Source organism: Cricetulus griseus, chromosome 2 (genome assembly GCF_003668045.3).
Source record: "Cricetulus griseus strain 17A/GY chromosome 2, alternate assembly CriGri-PICRH-1.0, whole genome shotgun sequence".
Taxonomy (NCBI): Eukaryota; Metazoa; Chordata; class Mammalia; order Rodentia; family Cricetidae; genus Cricetulus; species Cricetulus griseus.
Genome location: NC_048595.1, coordinates 354,621,482 through 354,641,076, shown reverse-complemented (window position 1 = coordinate 354,641,076; position 19,595 = coordinate 354,621,482). Strand labels below are relative to the sequence as shown.

The window sequence follows — 19,595 nt, the reverse complement described above, 5'->3', positions numbered from 1 at the left end:
TTTTCAAAGATGCAGTTATTTTTCTACTTATGAAAATCATTAAAACATATGTTCGTTAAAAACATAGCTATAGACCTGACCATCTAGGAACTCTTGCTCCCCAGACTGATAGCTGGAATACAAGCATGGGGCTGATCCAGACCCCAGAAACATGGGTTTATGTGAGGAAATCTCAGAAATCTATGGGACCTCCTGTAGAAGTTCAGTACATATCCCTAGCATAGGTGTGGACTTTGGGAGCCCATTCCATATAGAGGAATACTCCCTGAGCCAAGACACATGGGGTGGGCCTAAGCCCTATCCCAAAGGATACAATAGACTCTGATAACACCCTATGGAAGGCCTCACCATCCAGGGGGGGCAGAAAGAATATGTGATAGATAGGGTTTTAGTTGGGGGGGGCGTGGTAGGGGAGGGTGGGAGGGAGATGGCAACTAGGATTGTCATGTAAAACAATCTTGTTTCTAATTCAAATAAAAAAAAGTTGGAAAAAAACCCATAGCTATAATGTTTTCCTGAATTATGACATCAAAAGAAAAGTCATGGCAACTTCAGGGTTAATCCATAGGGATTTTATTTATCCCTAGAACGTGGTTATGGCCATATGCAGAAATTAATTCACCTTGAGAAAAAGACTTTCTTCTCAGAGACACTTTCTAGTCCCCTCCTAGACCTAATACCCAGGAATTATTAAATGGATAATTTGAACATATCTGTTTGCTAAGTTGTATAAAATTTGAAATAACTTTTTACATTTGTGTGATTTACTTCATATTGATTCATAATTGTTTGCTTATTTTAAATTGGATGTTAGGTGATTTTGCGTTTGATTTTAGTTTCTTCTAGAATTTTGCTCCTTACTTTTTATCAAATATTTCATTTGAAAATATTTTCTCCTTTTCTGTGTTTTGTGTCTTCACTCTAATGTTTGTGTTCTTTGCTATGTAGAAATTGGATAGTTTATGTTTGTTCTTTGGTTTTCCTTCTTGGACTATTTAATCTACTTTGTTTCTCATATTAATTATTACATTATGATATATGGAACAAAGTTTTAAAAGCATCCTTTTTTCTTTACTTGATTTTAGCTTTAGCCCTGTATTAATTGACCATGATAATCACTTTAGTTTATTTCTTAACTTTAAGTTTCCCAATCAGAGTTTTTATTGTTGTTGGGGAATGAACTTTGGTCCTGATACATCAGGTAATTATAATTTAACCATACAACCAGTCTTCCAGCTTCCATTAAAAATATCTTCCATTAAAAAAAAACATAGCTATATATATTGGGCATGACTTTACATATCATTTATCTCAAAGAATACCATCATATTATTATAAGATAAACATAGTAAACTAGTATTCTATATTAACTTTGTAAAACATATTGAGTATTATGAATATTAGCAGTAATACAAACTGAATAGGTTTACATGTAAATAAAATTAATCTTTTTTTTCTGAGACAAGAGTTTCTCTGTGGCTTTGGAGACTGTCCTGGAACTAGCTCTTACAGACCAGGCTGGTCTGGAATTCTCAGAGATCCACCTGCCTCTGCCTCCCCAGTGCAGGGATTAGTGGTGTGTGCCATCACCACCACACACCCCTGTGGTAAATTAACTTTTTGAGAAGAACTGAAAGTTAGCAAAATGCTTGCCATGATACACATTTATGGATGAATTTGGGTATGCTAGCTAAAATCACTTCACCTTAACTGTTAACTGTATGAAAGTTTGAATGGAAGCATTAGAACAGGTTATATGAGGGGCTTTCTTTCACTTACAGCATATTGGAATATTCATTGATGCTGCTCATTTTAATAAATACTTTAAAAATGTACACAGAACTATGCCATCCCTATTTCTGCTTCTGATATTAAACTATCCTGATTGAGCATTCTATCTTTGTTCTTCTTGGTGGGATCAGCTATTGTCATTCCTTATAGAGATGCTATGTCATTTCCTTCACCCCAAAGGTCTATCCTGGTTATTTTGTATTGTTTAGATGGACAGCACAGACTTGGTGATTTTTTAACAGAAAATGGAATCTTATTGTATTTCTGGATGCTAGGGTATTCTATATTGATATGCTGGCAGATCTATTATCTAATCATTCTTGTATCCTATTATGCAAATAGCCTCTTTCTAATGTCCTTAGATTCTGGAAGTACCTATTCCCATTTATGAAGTACCCATTTATGAAGGTCCCTTATCCAGACCTAAGTATCTCTTCCAGACTCCATGTCCAATTGTTGTCATAAGGGGGTTGAAGCTTCAACATATGATTTTGGGCAGTCATGTTTGCCCCATTCAACGCTATGGAGAAAATGTGCCTAAAAATTGTCCTTAGAAGAATTACAAACAAATTCTTCAGTACAGTTGATGATTAGTTCTTTTGTTCCTTCCTGGTTGTCTTGGAAATTGGCCTTCTGGGGTTACAAACATTGTATAGAAGGGAAACAAATCTTTTGTTCCATAGCAGTACTAGAAACTGGAAAGCTCCTAAAGACATAGCAACATGGGCATAGCTGGGCCTCTTTAGCCATTTTGCCAGTTTGTATAAGCTAAAGCTTTTTTTAAAAAAAAAACTCAAATTCCCAAAAGTTGAGTATATGTACGCCATATATATATATATATATATATATATATATATATATATATATATATGCACATAGAAAAAATATTCATTTATATTTATAAATCTCTAGTGGTTGGTTAATTAAATCTGAAGTCTATAGCCTACTAATTAGAACTTGTTTTCTTGGAAAAGATCTGAAACTAAAAATAAACTCTGAAGATAATTAATACCTCTCTTCAAGAAGATCAAAGACCTGTCGGGATGCATACATTGAAACCTTTCTTTTCTAGATCTAACTCTACATTAAACTAAGAAGAATCTGTCTCTCAATGCTTTATAAACCTTTCTCCAATTTAAATAAGACATCCTAAACTTGTGGACATTTGCTACCTCTTTGGGACCAGGTGGGTGATAGATAGATGCTTAGTGTTTATGAACATTACTTCCGAAAACCATCTGCTAGTTCGCAGCACCATCATGGAAGTTTAAAACCACCTTTAACTGCAGTGGTGGGGGGAATCACTACAACTCCCTACCAACAAAAGCACCAGGCACTTGCAAGGTTTACATACTTGTGGCACACATATTAAAATATAAACTAAAATAAATTAAAATTAAAAGTATGGCAAAGAATTGTAGATGAACACCATCCCCTTTAAATCTAGACCAGACTATTGGTATCAGGATATGTCACTGGTTGGAAGCAGAAGACAAAAGATCTCATATTTGCTCAAGATCAATATTTACAATATTATTTATTAATCTTACTTTTATGTAAAACTTCCTGACCAGTATTATTATCTTGCTGACATTGAGACCACACTTGCTTTGCTAGTAATGATTAGAATGTCTTTTCTAGCAACACTGGATTGTAGAACTTCCATCTTCATTCATTCATTTTTATGGAATTTTACTCCCTTCAACCCAGTGAAAATAGCAAAAGAAATTCTGGCCACATTTAGTTTATTTTGATATTATTATCAAGCTGTGCATTGAAGAGAGTAGACCACACAATTTCTAGCAGATCCCTTTGGCAAAATAGATGTCACATGTCTTAATGCCGCCCACCTAATGCTAAGGTGCAGACTGTTTGTGTGGACACATGGTTTCATGTTGATGATCATCTAATATAAGTTTAACTACCTCCAGGCAGAACTAATTCTGGGAAACTTGTTTGCCAAGACTGGCAGATGGATAGATAAGGACCATCTGTAGCCACAAAGGAAGGAGAGAATAATTTCAGGTTGGTCAGAAATTTGAAGACAGATTTACTACCACAAATAGGATCATTTTAAGAATGTCATTTCTGAATAAAAAAGGTGATATTAAAGTACATTTATAGAAATTTGGGCTGAAATAAAATCATTCATTCTGTATATTTCAGAGTTATGTATTAAATACTAAGTATATTAATCATTGTATTATAAACACAGAAGTATATAAATGGGGCAATAATATTATTTAACTATACCATAACTGGTAAACATGTGCAACTACCCATCATTTATAAATTAAAAAATATATAAAGATGTTTAGACTTCTGAATCTATGTAGAATTCTGCATGTTTGGCTTAATATTCCTAGTCACAGGCAATATTTTAGCCTAAATACAATCCATCAAACACAGTAAGTTAGAAACAATAATAGCTGTTTACAAAGTCACATAAATCTAAAATCACTTTGAAAGGAAAGAAAAGGAAAAATTCACCCTGATTATTGAAGTATCATGAAAACAAATAGCATGAACCTGTAGGCGTTTGTAAACTGAAAACATCATTGTCTCCTTCAACAAAAGAAACACCAGTGGTCAAGAGTGACATGATAAAGACATGTAAGTTTATTGTAAAGTCAGTGATTCTTTATAGATAAACATCTAGGTACATCCTGACAATCGTTTGAATGGAGCAACTATGTAATGGTCAAACTAAAATAGGAATCATATACAAAGTGTTTCTCCTTTTTGTGCTAGAAATCTGTATGAAAATAATGTACTCTAGTTCTTTGCAATTTGATAATTGTTATTTCCAGATTCTGTTTCACCCCTATATTTGCCAGTGGACAGGTGTGATTATTTGAATCAAATTCATTCTAGTTTACAAGACTGTAGAGCTGGGGTAAATCTCCTGATAGAATGCCATGGGTCTGCATCATTAATTTGTATTTACTATGAGAGGTAGCTAAGTTCATGATGGCTCTGCATGGAAAACCATAAATACAAGTTAATGCTTGGGGAAACCAATTACAGGTTAAGAACAAAACTTTGCTATGTTTTCTTTTGCCTTGGTCATTTTGTTTAGTTTTTGTATTATTAGGAATTGCTCTAGGTTTAACTCTTAGAATAACATTTAATTGCAGACAAGAGACCATTTTCTTTGTGTGTCTATTTAGTTATCTACTGTGATAATGGGTATTGAATTTCACATGCCAAGGAAATACTCTACCACTGAGCAATTTGATATATCTAAAATGAATGGATTGTAAGTTAAAAAGCTACACTCATAAACATCTACTGCAAGAAGCAGCTTTTCTGATGAGGGATGAGTAAGTAACTGATTTGTGAGTATAGCAATCTGTCATCAGGATTCATTATATTGATATGTTCATTTAGCAATATAAGAGTAGATTTTCCCTATGGTTTACTTAGCCTCATTTAGAGTATCACATTTGTGTTCCTTCTAATGGAGTAGCCTTAAATCCAATGAAAAGGTGGTTGTTAAATCTCATAATATTTGGGAAAAATTTTGAGAATATTTTGCAGGCAGGCCCAGTTATCTATATGGCAGGTGTGTAGCAGGGTTCTTTTCCAGTTGAGATTGATGATAAATTCCATGTCCAACAACATGTATAGTATCTTTCAGCATTCTAAATATTAGTCAGTAGGAGTGAAGTTTTTGGTTGAACACCACAGGATTTCTATGTATCCACTGACATAAGTAAGTAGAGTCTTTATCATATATGATATCAGATATGACATCATATATATATATATATATATACATATATACATATATGTACATGTATATGTATATGAATTTTCTGGAGTGGTAAGTTTCAATATGGATTTTCAAAAATCATTTGGTAATTGTTATCCCTCCCCATATTTCCTAGTTTAGCCTCCCCTTCCTTGTCCTCCCAATTTAAGCCTCCAGAAGTAGACAGTGTGTAACCAGTGAAAGACTTTGGGTAATTCTGCCTTAAATGGAATGATATTAACAAACCCCTCCCACCAGGAATCCAATACTGATGAAGAAGAGGAACTGGGGGAAAGAAAAGAATATGATCACAATATATTGTATGAGAATACTTTCAAATAATTACATTTCAAAAATAACCACACTAAAGTAGATTACAAAACAAACAAAAATACTAGATCCAGTGGACTGAGATGGGCCATCTAGTGACACTCCTTGCTCTTGCTGCTATGCCTGATGGCAGAACTGACTCCAGAATGGTGCCCTCTGACCTCCAGTCATGTGCCTTGGCATGAAAATGAAAGCGTGCACACACATCTACACACAAACACACACACATACACACACACACACACACACACACACACACACACACACACACACACACACACAGATAGAGAGAGAAACAGAGAGAAAGAGAGAGAGAGAGAGAGAGAGAGAGAGAGAGAGAGAGAGAGAGACTTATAATATTATACTCAACAATCTTTTGTAGCCAAGAAACATACCTCATTGGAAAGAAAACCACAGGCATCTAGAAAGTCAAAGGAATCTAAACTCATTCTTCATTCTTCACAGAAACTGTTCTCCGTGCCTTTTTTAGGTTATATGTGTGCTCAGGCATTACTGGGAAGTCAACCACCTCTTGATCGCTATGCATTCCAATTGCACTGTGTTTCAACATCTAGCCAGACAAGCCAGGTGTTTTGTTGAAAAGTCACAGCTTTGCTGCTATGGTTAATAAAGATACCTTTCAAGGCAAACAGAACTTCGACAATGTAAGCACTGGGCTAAGGCAGTGGACACAGAGCTGCAGGCTTAGAAAACAGACTTGAGCCACAAAGCATTATCCTTGGGACTTGAAATCAAATGAAATGTGCCTTGCTAGATTTTAAACTGGTTTTAGACAAGCAACTCCTTAGTCCTTCCATTTTCTCCTTGCCAGATGTCAGGAGCACTACCTACTCTCTGTGCAACTCCTAGCCCTAACGTTTGGCAGCACATGATGTATTTTTTAAGCTCATAGTTCCACAGATAAAGACGCTTGCCCTAGCATCAAACATACTCAGCACTTCAACAATACTGGATTTAGATAGAGGGATTTGTGACATTGTGCTAATCTTGGATGGAACTGAGGTTTATGAATGATTCAAAGTGGAGTTTTCTATGCATGGGGTAGACATATATTGGAGAATCAAATGTAGATATTAACCAAATGGTGACCTGGACACACACACACACATACACACACACACACACACACACACACACAGAGAGAGAGAGAGAGAGAGAGAGAGAGAGAGAGAGAGAGAGAGAGAGAGAGAGAGAGAGAGAAAGAGAATGTGATAGTGTAATAGGTAGGCTTATCTTGGATATGTGAGTGGTTGCCAAACTAAATTACAATAATCCTTTCAATTGAGAGATATAAGCAGTGTGAGATATAACAGTGTGAGATATTGTCACCACATACACAGATATAGGAGTACTTCCTAACGCTGCAACCCTTTAATACAGTTCTTCATGTTGTGCCCCCCCAAACACAATATTATTTCATTGCTACTTCATAACTATGATTTTGCTACTGTTACAAATCATGATGTAAATATGTGATATGTAGGATATCCCATATGGGACTCCCAAAAGGGTCATGACCCCTGAGTTGAGAACTGCTATTGTAGAAGACAGAAAAAGCTAGGAGTGTTTCATCTCAGGTATTAAGAAGAGCATAGTCAGGCTGGAGAGATTGCTCAGAGGTTAAGAGCACTGGCTCTTCTTCCAGAGGTCCTGAGTTCAATTCCCAGCAACCACATGATGGCTGACAACCATCCCTTATGAGATCTTGTGCCCTCTTCTGGTGTGCAGATATACATGGAAGCAGAATGTTGTATAGATAATAAATAAATAAAATCTTTAAAAAATAAAGAAGAGCATAGTCTATTCTTTAGAATTCCAGGGGAATCTGTCTGTTGTTTAAAGCCACTGAGTGAGTACTTTTGTGTATAGCATTCCTAGACAGAAATGGACATTGTCTGTCTGTATTTAACTGCAGTGGAAACATTGTTTTAATGAGTCTGATGGTCAAATGAACTGTAATTATTTGACTTTTCATTAGAGAGAATTAATTGGGATGGATTTAGGGAGAGGTTTCAGTCATGCATTCCCATTTCTTCACATCAATCCCGTTCATATGACTTAATTATTTCTTTGACACCTAAAAACATTTTCCCATCAAAATTGGTTTACATGAAATTTGTATGTAAATGAGAAATAATCCTAGAACATTTTTTTAGATTCTGTAGCCCTTTAGTACCTTCTATGTATTCATGTTTCTTAATAACTTCAAAATGAATTTAGTATTCTTTCTATTTACCAATTTACCAATCTTCATATTACCAAAATTTATTTTTTCCTAACTTTTGGTTGTTATTAATCAATATTCTCTTCCTATCTTCCAATTTTAAAGATGTATATGATTTATAGAATTTTATTATTTTTGATCCTTAATATATTTAGAAGTAGAGTAGGCTAAAAAGTGCTTAGAATATTGTTTTGTTAATGTTGTTTGGCTTCCTGCATTTGTATGGAAAATCTGAACATGTTACATACTCATAATGAGTTGTCCATTTAAGTTTTACACCCTTCCTTTATCTCCTAATTTCATCTTTGAACCTATCATGATGGGCATGATATCTCTTCTTTGGTCTTTTACTTCAATTATCATTTATATAACCTTAAATACTAAGTTTTAAATTTATTTTCTTCTATAGGATGAGAGTCTTTTGATATTTGTAAACATTTGAATGCTTGCTGGTTTGACTGCCTCTAGTGTAGGAATTTTCATACTCAATCTCCAGTTCTTCAATAGCAAGTATCAATGTAGTAAATAAGTAAAACAGAGTACTTACAGGGCATAAATAATTGCGAATTTGTTTTTAACTCAGGTTCTGAACTCACAACTTTAAGGGTGAGGTTATATTATTAGAAACCTAACAGGAAATATAAGTAGCATGGCATAACATAGTTGATGATTACAAAGAATTAGTCTCTCTCTTTATGTATTGTACTCAGTAATAAAAGAGCTAATCCAACATCTTTTTGACTACTGTTACATTTAAAATGTATTAATAAATCCCTAATTATAACTACAAGATTTCCAAGTAATTTTGTAATTTCTCCAATTAAAATAATTATATAGCCAGGAAACTAACAATATTTGGGCAAATTTCTTTATCTCCTTGGTCTCTGCAAGATGTGTTTGCCCAGGGACAATTTTAATTTCCTTGGGCAATTGGATTTCTCTTCCTTCCTTTTAGCTACTGCTCAATTTTCTAATTTAACACTTCATTATCAATGAGTTCAATGTGATTTTCATAGAAGATTTTAGTTTCTTAATTTTATCTCATTATTCTTAGTAATTTCTTTTACATATCATTGCTCTTTCTCACATATAATGCAGAACTTTAACTCTTTAATATTAATCTACTTCATATTAATGTAGAGAGTTGTCATCTATCACATCAGTATAGTTCCATACAGCTATGCATATTTAGGGAATTTTAATAGTTTCTCATTAATCTCCTTTACTGTCCTTTCAATCACCCTGTGTGTTTCTCTTCTGGAATTATATTACCATGAATATGGATGCTGAAACTACTATCCAGCCAACAAGCCCTATTAGATAAATTTCCATTTTGTACAGGAAGATTAAACGTTCTTGTCTCCTAGGCAATAGGAGAAACACTCATCAGAGCTTTTCTTACCATGATTTATATGTTATTCCTTCATTTGGATTTTGGATTTCCTAGTGAGTAAATAATGATTCTGTTTTCTTCATATTTCCATATATTAAAATTTGATCTTAAATCTGGAAAACAGCCAAATTGTACTGAGTAGACAATATCATCATTATGTATAAATTTTCTTCAAAGTATGGATTTTAAATTATGGTATGCAAATATTAGGAAAGGTAAAATTAATTTAACTAATGCCTTTCCTTTTGAACTTCTTGGCTATGAATGTTTTGTAGTATTTTGTGAGGATTCCCCAGGGTGGTAGAACATCTATAGGAACTAGAATTAATTTATGAGCTTTCTTGTTATAAATTTTACTCAACAGAGGAGTGAAAATTCATTTTTGTATAATTATAATGCCAAACAAATTATTACGTGTTTTAATACAGTCATTTGATAATGGGAAACAAATCAAATATATTTCATTATATATTTAATTGGATAAATTTTTATTATGTATATGAATGTCAGCATCTATGTACAGATATCCTAGATGTATAAATCTCTTATATCTCTATGTAGAACATGAATAAAACAAAAAGATCAAAATTTATCAATATCTATAAATGAATAGAACTCAGCTAATCACAATATTTTTCTCCATTTTTATTTAAATTAGAAACAAAATTATTTTACATGTCAATCCCAGTTCCCTTAACCTCCTCTCCTCCCCTGCCCGCCCCAACTAATACCTACCTATGTCATACCCTTTCTGCTCCCCAGGGAGTGTGAGGCCTCCAATAGGGGGTCTTCAGAGATTGTCATGTCCTTTGGGATAGGGCCTAGGCCCTCCCACATGTGTCTATGCTCAGGAAGTATCCCTCTATGTGGAATGGGCTCCCAGGGTCCATTCTTATTCTTGGGATAAGTCCTGATCTACTACAAGAGGTCCCATAGATTTCCAAGGTCTCCTCACTGACACCCACATTCATGGGTTATGGATCAGACCCATGCTGGTTTCCCAGCTATCAGTCTGGTGACCACAAGGATGACACCAACTTACAATCTAAGCAACAGTGTGAGACTACCTTAAATGTACTCCCCTGATAATGAGATTTATGTCTAACTTATATGCCATCCTATAGCCTTCATACAGCATCTGAAGGAAGTAAGAGCAGACACCCACAGCAAAACACTGAACTGAACAGGAATCCAGTTGCAGAGAAGGAAGAGTGATGAGCAAAGGGATCAAGACCAGGCTGGTGAAACCCATAGGAACAGCTGACCTAATCACAATATTTTAGCAAAAAGCCTGTTTCACAATAGTAGGTAGTATTATACTATGAATTATGATATGTGATTGGGAGTATAATAAACATTAGGTGAAATTTCAAATGATTCATTATTCAATGTTCATGGTAATTCCTAAAGATAAACATCTAAAATAGAATTTGTCCAACAGTAGTCCTTCATCAAATATATTAGAAATGCCGTAATCCAGATGATCAAATTGAAATCCTGACTATTGTTTCTAGAGGATCAAAATAAATTGCTGGAAACTAGAGCTCTCAAAGAATCAACTATTTTTGCTTAATTTTTAAAGGTAGATTAGTAAACACTTGTTCACAATGAATAGGTTATTAGATTCAAAATACAGAGAAAAGATTAATATTTGTGTTTTGCCTGATTTTTTTCTTTGTTATTCAACAAGCATTAAAATCCCAGTGTAGTCTTCATTCTCTCACTCAAAGTAAAAGAATAATCATAAGAATCTCAATAAAACAAATTTACTAAAGACTAGAGATATGTTATGTGGCATAATACTGATGTGATTATCATAGAAAACATGTCATATGTTTTTCTTAGAATTGTCTACAGTGCCTCTGTGGGTATTGCACACATATAGTGCACATAGGTTTATGAAGACTACATAAACTTACAATAAACTTTTTAAAATGAGTTTTTGTTTTAAAACAAATAACTTTTTTCACCAATTTCATCCCATAGACCCCTTCTTCTAAACATCACATACGGTTCCCAATGCTATTGCTTATTCCCACAACTTGACAGTAAGGCTCTATTGCTGAGGATGCCACTCATGTACTTGAATATAGAGAAATAAAGTGGATTCCCAACTGGAAGCTTCAGTGCTACTGGTAAGCTAGAAGGTACTATGCATTACACTGTAGCAGAAAGTACAGAATGTCCAATTGTGAGTCTCTGTGCTAATTCCTGTGCTAAATTCACTTACAACTCCATTATAGGGGTCCCATATCTAACATTGTTAACCAGGCTGAAAAATCAGAGACTAGATAGGTCATGTATTCTAGGAGAAAATTTACTGTTATTCTTTTAAAGGAACATAGCAATACAGTTAGTCCAAATTACATGTTGCTGTACCAATAGTTCAGAGCATTGATGGACCCCTATTTGAGAAGCCTCTTGTTGTAGTAAACAGGAATTAGCACAGAGACTCACAATTGGACATTCTGTAGTGAGACATTGGAGTAATCAGTCCTACTGGGCTATATTAATCATACTTCTCCCTTGAAGACCCAGGAACCTTTGCAGAGGGAGAGATGGAATGATTGTAAAAGTCAGAGGTCATAGATGACTATAAGGAAACAATATCCTCTGGATGTGACAGGACTGAAGTACGTATGACACACAGAATCAGAGATAGCACATGGAAGACATATACATGGTGAAGACTAACAAAATTTAAGGAGGGAGAAGATGAAGTGGACACAAAATCCCAGTGCTAACAGAGAAGCTGTGTGAAATTTATATCTAATGGGAGAGGGAAAATCAATTTTCACCAATGGATTGACAGTAGGTATGTCAACCACATTCAAGGACAGGGTTTATGCTTAGAAGTAGTTGTCCAACAAAAATGTGATCCATATTTTTCTTTGATTTTTCACTTTGTTTTGATAATATTTATTATTTTATTGTTTTAATTCATTTTTTTCTTATATTTTGAGGGTGAGATATTAGAAGATGGGAAAGAATGTAATACAAATATATGAATTTGCATTTTTAAAGCCAGTCTATGCACTTACAAAAAGTTTTACTCAATAACCTCCAACAATAATCCCAACAGGATCCAGATGGTGAAGGGATATGATTAATCAAGGTTGATGGTATAGAGGTTCCATAGGACATAGTAGACAAGCTAGGATATGGTGCATTTACACCAAATATTTGGCTTATGAATAATAAACAAAGACTAAGTTGAACTTGTCTATTATGTTAAGACAAAGAATGAGTAAAATGTCATGCACTACTTTTAAAAATAAATAAAAGCAGGGGCTTATGTAATAAGTTAATAGATTTATAGAAAGTGATACTAAAATAAAAGTTTGAAAAGTGTTGATAAAAGAATCAAGATGATAACTAAAATTTCAACCTTAAGCTTACAATGACAGATGCTAGAGAGATGGCTTATTTGTGAAGAGTAGTTGCTTTTGCAAAGGATATGTGATTGATACCCAGATCTAATATGGTGTTCCATAACCATACATACATAACTCTATTTCCAAGGGATCCTATATCCTTTTATCACCTCCACAGGCACAAGACATGCAAATAGTATACATATAAATACATTCAAGCAAAACATTAATACAAGTAAAATAAAATAAGTAAATCCAAATACATTGACAACATTAATAATTAGAACAACTTCATAAATGTCCTTCATATCAAGACCATAAGAATAAGTTCTGAGAGAGATTCCTAGATAGAAGCCTCAGGCTTCAGAGGAATGGATGGAACTTACATTCATCTTTATCTATTCCCCCTTTCCATGTCGTCAGGCTCCATTAAACTATGAATGAAACATATCAAAAAGTATTTACAATGTACCATGCAATGCATCAGTGAATTCAACTTGGCAATTTTCTGATGAAGTGAAGATATGGCCTGGGATGAGCCAGTGTGCCTGTTATGGCTTTATAGAGCGGGACTGACTTTGATCTCTGAGAAGATTAGCTTTTCTGCCTTGTTGACTAAGGTGAACTGCCTTAGAGATTAAATGAGAAACAGGTTTTCAAGGACTGCTTTATCCGCATCTTGCCACCTTAACCAGTATCTTCTGAAGGTTAAAACCCACTGGAGAACACAGTTCATTTTCACATTACAATTCCTTGTCAATCACTGTGAAATTGATAATATCAAATTGAAGATATAGCTAACATTAATTCGACTCTGAGGAAATACACCTAGGAAAGCAAGCCAAAGTTGAATACAATTTGTAGTAATTATTAAGACTATTTTCAGTATACACTTAACTAACATTTATCCAATTGAATTTTTTTTCAAAATATCCATTGTATATATAGAAAATACTGTGAAGTCAGTCAAATATGTAAAGATATAACAACTAATTTTCTTATTTTGGGAAATTAACTATGGCCATGGTAGTGGTAAGAGCTCTTAATTGTCCACATTTTCATAAGTGTTATTGTAGTTTGTGGATATAGAAAAAGTAACTACTAAAAGATTTATTTCTGAAAACCTAACCTTATCTCAAATTTTATAAAGTTAATAAGGCTTGGTACTGTGATGACCTTAATACAAGCTTCCTGTAACTGGATTGCTGTAAATCTATCTGTAACTACTACTTACTCTGTTCTGTCCTTTGTTTATCTCAGTAAAGGATACATTCTATCATAAACTATCACTTGCTTCTACTCTTAATTGTCTCCTTTCAAGACAGTCTCTCCCTCCAATGTCTGTCTTAAAATCAATGATTCTCTAGACTTATATCTTGCATGTATTCTATACTGGCCTTCATTCCTTCTGTATGGGAGCATACGTCTGTCTACCTTATTAAAATTACCACATTCCATCATGTTAATATTATCTTGATTCATAACATTTCCTACATTATTATATATCTTACCAAAGTGACTTACTTCCCTATTTTTTTAACAATCTTCTTTATTCCTGTTCTATCACAACAACAACACAATATTCATATACAGCCATTGGGAGAAGAATAGAAGTGATGTTATACATTGCAGATAAAAAAGTATATGTGACACAAATTGTCAGATAACCAGACAGATGGACAAATTCACTTCAACACCTTTACCCCAAAATAAAATTTTTTCTCATCCTATTTCTGAGCATTTTTCTACCAGAAAATTACCTGAATAATTGCTGAAATGGTAAATACATGGGCCTATTGTTATTTTTCTTGAAAATACATATTAACTCAAAAGTAGGAATCTGAATTTGACATTTCCACAGAAACCTACCTGAGAACTTGAAGCTCCAAAAGCAGAAATAAGACTGACCTTTCAACTGCTTTTTCCATTCTATACTATGATCTCTTCCTGGCTGTGGTTCAGCTTTCTCTCTGTAAGCCATGTTTAACAATCCTGTATCATTTTGCTTATCCATTTTTCTCTTCCTGCATTCAATTTCCTTTGATTCTACAGTTTTGCCCTCTCCCATATCATTTTTTCCCATGTTCAACAATTTCAGTATATGACTAATTAATTGTATCTCTTCTATCTGCTTTCTCATGCTGAATACTGTTTCATACTCTTTATTATGCTTTTCTCCAAATAAATGAGAAATAAATTGTAAAAGCCTAAACTATCTCTGTTTTCCAAAATTCTCATGTTTGTGTGGTAGAAATTTGCATATTAGGATAACTGCTTTGTTGTGATTATTAGTTTAGTTACTGCAACCAGCTATGTTGTACTAATTTAAATAATGTTAATTGGTTACTGATACAAGTTTTGCTTTATAATTATTAGGAAATACAAATATTTTATTGTGTTTGGTCATTTAAATTAGGTATGTGAAACCATTAATTACTCATCTGTTTATATTTTTAATTTCTTTTCTACGTGACAATCTTGTACTGTGAACTTAACTATTACTTTCTGTGGAGTGGAAATTACACCAGAAAATATATTATTATTATTATAAAATAAGGTTGGCATCATTCAGTAAATCTCTTTAAATTTTTTTTCAGTTTTTTTCTTTATGAGATTGTAATATAATTCCAAAATATCTCCTTTCCCTTTCTTCTTTCAAATCTTCCTATATTCCCTTGACTCCTCACCCTCTTTCAAATTCATGGCCTCTTTCTTTCTTCATTAATTGCTACTGTGTTTGTGTGTATGTTTTCCTAAGCAGAATGTATTCAATCAATATAATGTTACTGCTATGTACGTTTTCAGTATTGACAACTTGCTATTGGATAACCAATTGATGTGTTCTTCCCTGGTAAGGACTATTCTACGTTCCTTACTTGCTAGTAGTTTTTTTGCAGAGGGTGCAGGTTCCCAAACTTTCTCCCATTCACTGCAGCATGGCTACAGATTTTGGCCTTGATCAGCTCATGTTTAAGCAGCCATATGGGTGAGACTGTATGTGTGAGCTTCTGACGTGGCCATGAGACACAATCTCACATCGAACCCCAGATTTTATGTCTTTTTCAATTATTCTGCTCCCTTTTATGTAACATTCCCTGAGCCTTAGTTTCCAGGGTGTTTTGTAGATGGATCCACTGGGATTGGACACGACAAGTCTGCATTTTGTTTGACTGTTGTTTTCTGTAGTTTTATTCATTTCTTTCAACAGTAGAGAAGTTGGTAACATCTTTCAAAATCAAAAACAAAGTGTGTGTGTGTGTGTGTGTGTGTGTGTGTGTTGGAACATTAGAGGAAACTTTGGGTGGGGTAAAGTCTCATCCCCTATTATTTGAATTTAATTATCAAACTCATTGTCAGGCATGGCAGCAGCACCTTTCCCAGCAAGACCTTTGGCCACCTCAATTGTCCCTACCCCCTACTTTAGATTTTTTTGTTAGCTGACAAAATAACTCCAAATATTCATAGTTACCTATGAACCTTCATAATATTTATAAAATCCAGTCTCTAGTGTTTCACACAAAGTTTCAAGAGCAATACTTCTAAGATTATACATCTTCACATGTCTTTTTTGATCACTATCACTGCAAGTATTAAATGATCTTTATTCCTATTATAGAAACACAATACAATATTTTGATAACATTTAATTATTGCCATTTAGTGCAATACATTACTCTTAATTTTTAAGGTGACATTAGAATGGCAGGTCAGAAAAATTTAGGCAGAGATAAAAACTGAGACATATATTCTTAGTATTTTGTATCAAATCTTCCTACCATAACGACAAATATTCCTGATAGAGGATTAAAAAATTCAAACACAAAGAAAATTTAAAAGTAATTCCATATTAGAATAAAAACACTAAAAATCCTATGGTAAACTTACAAGAATGAGTGAAAAAATAAAAAGGAAATAGTATAATGAAATAAAGATTTAGGTATGATGGAGAATTGAAAATTTCCAATTATGATGGGTAATCTCTCGAGATTGTACAAGCTAGATATGAGGAGACTCATTGATGTAATATGAAAAAGTATATAATACTATGCACTTTTGATTTTAATCACCAGAAATTACTATTCATTTTCCTGTGAAAATTTGATAGATTGAAATATTGATAGGTGATGTTAAACAATATTTTTTTTTGTTTGCTTACCTTCTTTAAGGAGAGTATTCCTTCCCTGGTGTCTTTGTCAGTGGAGATAGAGAATACCCCAATCCCATCTCCATTTGTGATGGAATAAGTCATATCTGCATTTGAGCCTGTGTCTGCATCATTTGCCTTAATTTTCCCAACAGCAGAACCAACTTGGGCAGATTCAGGAACATACAGCTGATAGTGTTCTGGAAAAGATTCCATATTAAAGTTACTTACAATAATTTTTATAGTACATATCTCACAAGAAAATATTGACAAGTATCTCATCTACATTATCAAATGAACGCTATATGGAATACACTCAACTGATTTCTCTTAGGCTTTTAAAGTATTATATTAGGTAGTTATAAATGTGTCAGCATATATAAAAATAATTTGAATACTAGAATATGAAATATTTCCTTACTTCTGTAAATCTAAGCATAAAATAATAGAAAATTTATTTATATGGAATAATTTTATTCCATATATAAAAATTTTCCAGTCATGAGTTTAACCCAAATTTGTTTTTCTCTACCTATTAGTGTGAAGATCAAATATGAATTGATAAATATATATATGTATATATATATATATGAGAGAAAGAATACATATGTATATATATTTATATAAATGGGTGATGTCCTTCTGTGTATGTTTATCTTATTGGTCGTTGAATAAAGTACTGCTCAGCCAGTGAGTCAGAAAAATATGTGGGAGTAGGAGTGGAGGAAGATTCTGAGAAATGTAGAAAGGACAATTGCCGCCATGTGATCCCGAGAAGAATGGACCCATGCCACCAGCGTCCTCAATAAGATATGTCAATAAAATATATAGATTAATAATTATAGTTGATAATAAAGACTGAGCTAGTAAGTAAGAAATCCTAGTCATTGATCAGCAGCTGATAGTGTTCTGGAAAAGATTCCATATTAAAGTTACTTTATTTGTACCTAATGTAAGTCCTGTGTGCTATTTTGACTGCTCACATGGCAGGCTGGCTGGCAGAAAGATTTATCGTTACAATACAGTGTCAAGACATGGGATATGAACTTCCACATAAAAACTTCCCAAAAGCTTAAAAAGGGATTTTAGAAACAAAACAGCAAACACAAGCATGACTTCTTGGTCGCAACATTTTCTCTGGTGGTCTCTGTTTTGCTAGTGACAAGCAGAGACTCAAGCGCTTTAAGAGAGGTTTCCTGACTCAGAGTAAGAGGGAAAAATACAGGGTTCTTGCTAACAATTCAATGATGTGTATGAATAGTTGGCTCTCCAAGCCAGAAACCTGTTGCTTGATGGCAGCATAGACCAAGGCAGTGATCACAGCTCTCAATGCTGATGATAAATATACTTCTGCCATCTTGGAAAGACAGTAGCTAAAAAAGTCACTGCTTTAATTATAGCAATACTGTTTGGCAGATAAAAGACTGTGTAGCCACAAAAAGGTAAAGATTTACAATAAAGAAAGATTCAGATGAAGTAAAACCTCTAAAGGTTTATGCTGTGTTTAAAATAAGAAAGAGAGAGAGAGAAAGAAAGACAAAAAGAAAAAGAAGCTGGGGATGGTGGCACACAATGGTAGAATTTGCAGAAGGAAGCAGAGGCAGGTGGATTTCCATAGAGTAACCCTGTCTCATTAAAAAAAAATAAAGTAAAAGAAATAGAGTAATTTAAAAGCCAAGTAAAGATGGAAAATATACAGAGAGTCTGGATACTGTATGCTATATTGTTGTCTTTAAATTTTTTGATTGCCAAGGAAAGAGCTACAGCTGCTAAAATATATTTGATTATAAATGCTGATGAATTAGTCCAACTTATATATTTTAAAAATGCTTTGACTTCAAAAATTAAGTGTAAGGAGAGGCTACGTGGAAAAAGAATTTCTGCTTTTCTTTACACAGAGAATGAAAAGCTGTGGCTTCCTTCCAGACTAATATGGTTCCATCAAGCAAGACCTCCTGAGCCCTAGCCCAACTGATCCTACATTAAAACAGCTGAGATGATGCAGTCATAGTCAACTACAGCCAGAATTTCTGTGTTTTATCATGATCCCCATGGTATGGACATCTCCCTCAATTAGCAGGAAGCAGTTTAGAATGAACAATGCCCAAATTCCCAAATATTGTTTATAAAGGTTTGCTTTCATTTAGATGGGGTTCATAAAAAATGGGAATAGGATATAAAAATGAATATTATATCTTGGCATGGATTTTAACTTATTGACACAAATTTAAGCTTAATTTTGTTATATGTAAATTTTCTACTCTTGTTTGGGTATTGTGTTTATACAAATATTTAAAAATAAAATGCAAAATTAATGCAGATTATATAGTCAGGTATAATAGTCAAAACTTACAGTTAGATTAGTTAGGTTTTCTAGATATAAAGAGATGTATTTGAGATGGATAGATATTCTTCATACCTTTCAAAGACCTAGAGAATACATGTCATTTAAATGGTTTAGGTTTTTCATGGCAGTGAGACACAACTGCTCCTGGCACACCAATTAACTCTGAGAAGGAGATAGGCAATAAAGAAACTTATTATGGAGTTTGCTTTCAACATGG

General features: G+C 33.7%; 1 protein-coding gene across 3 annotated transcripts in view; it reads right to left on the bottom strand.

Moving 5' to 3' along the window:
- Positions 1–19,595, bottom strand: part of Cdh18 (cadherin 18) — a 250,111-nt gene that overhangs the window by 53,171 nt on the left and 177,345 nt on the right. For all 3 annotated transcript variants that reach the window (XM_027400035.2, XM_035439153.1, XM_035439154.1), the window contains exon 5: positions 17,044–17,231. In XM_027400035.2, coding sequence (XP_027255836.2) covers positions 17,044–17,231 — 188 coding nt within the window. The remainder of the gene's footprint in view (positions 1–17,043; positions 17,232–19,595) is intronic.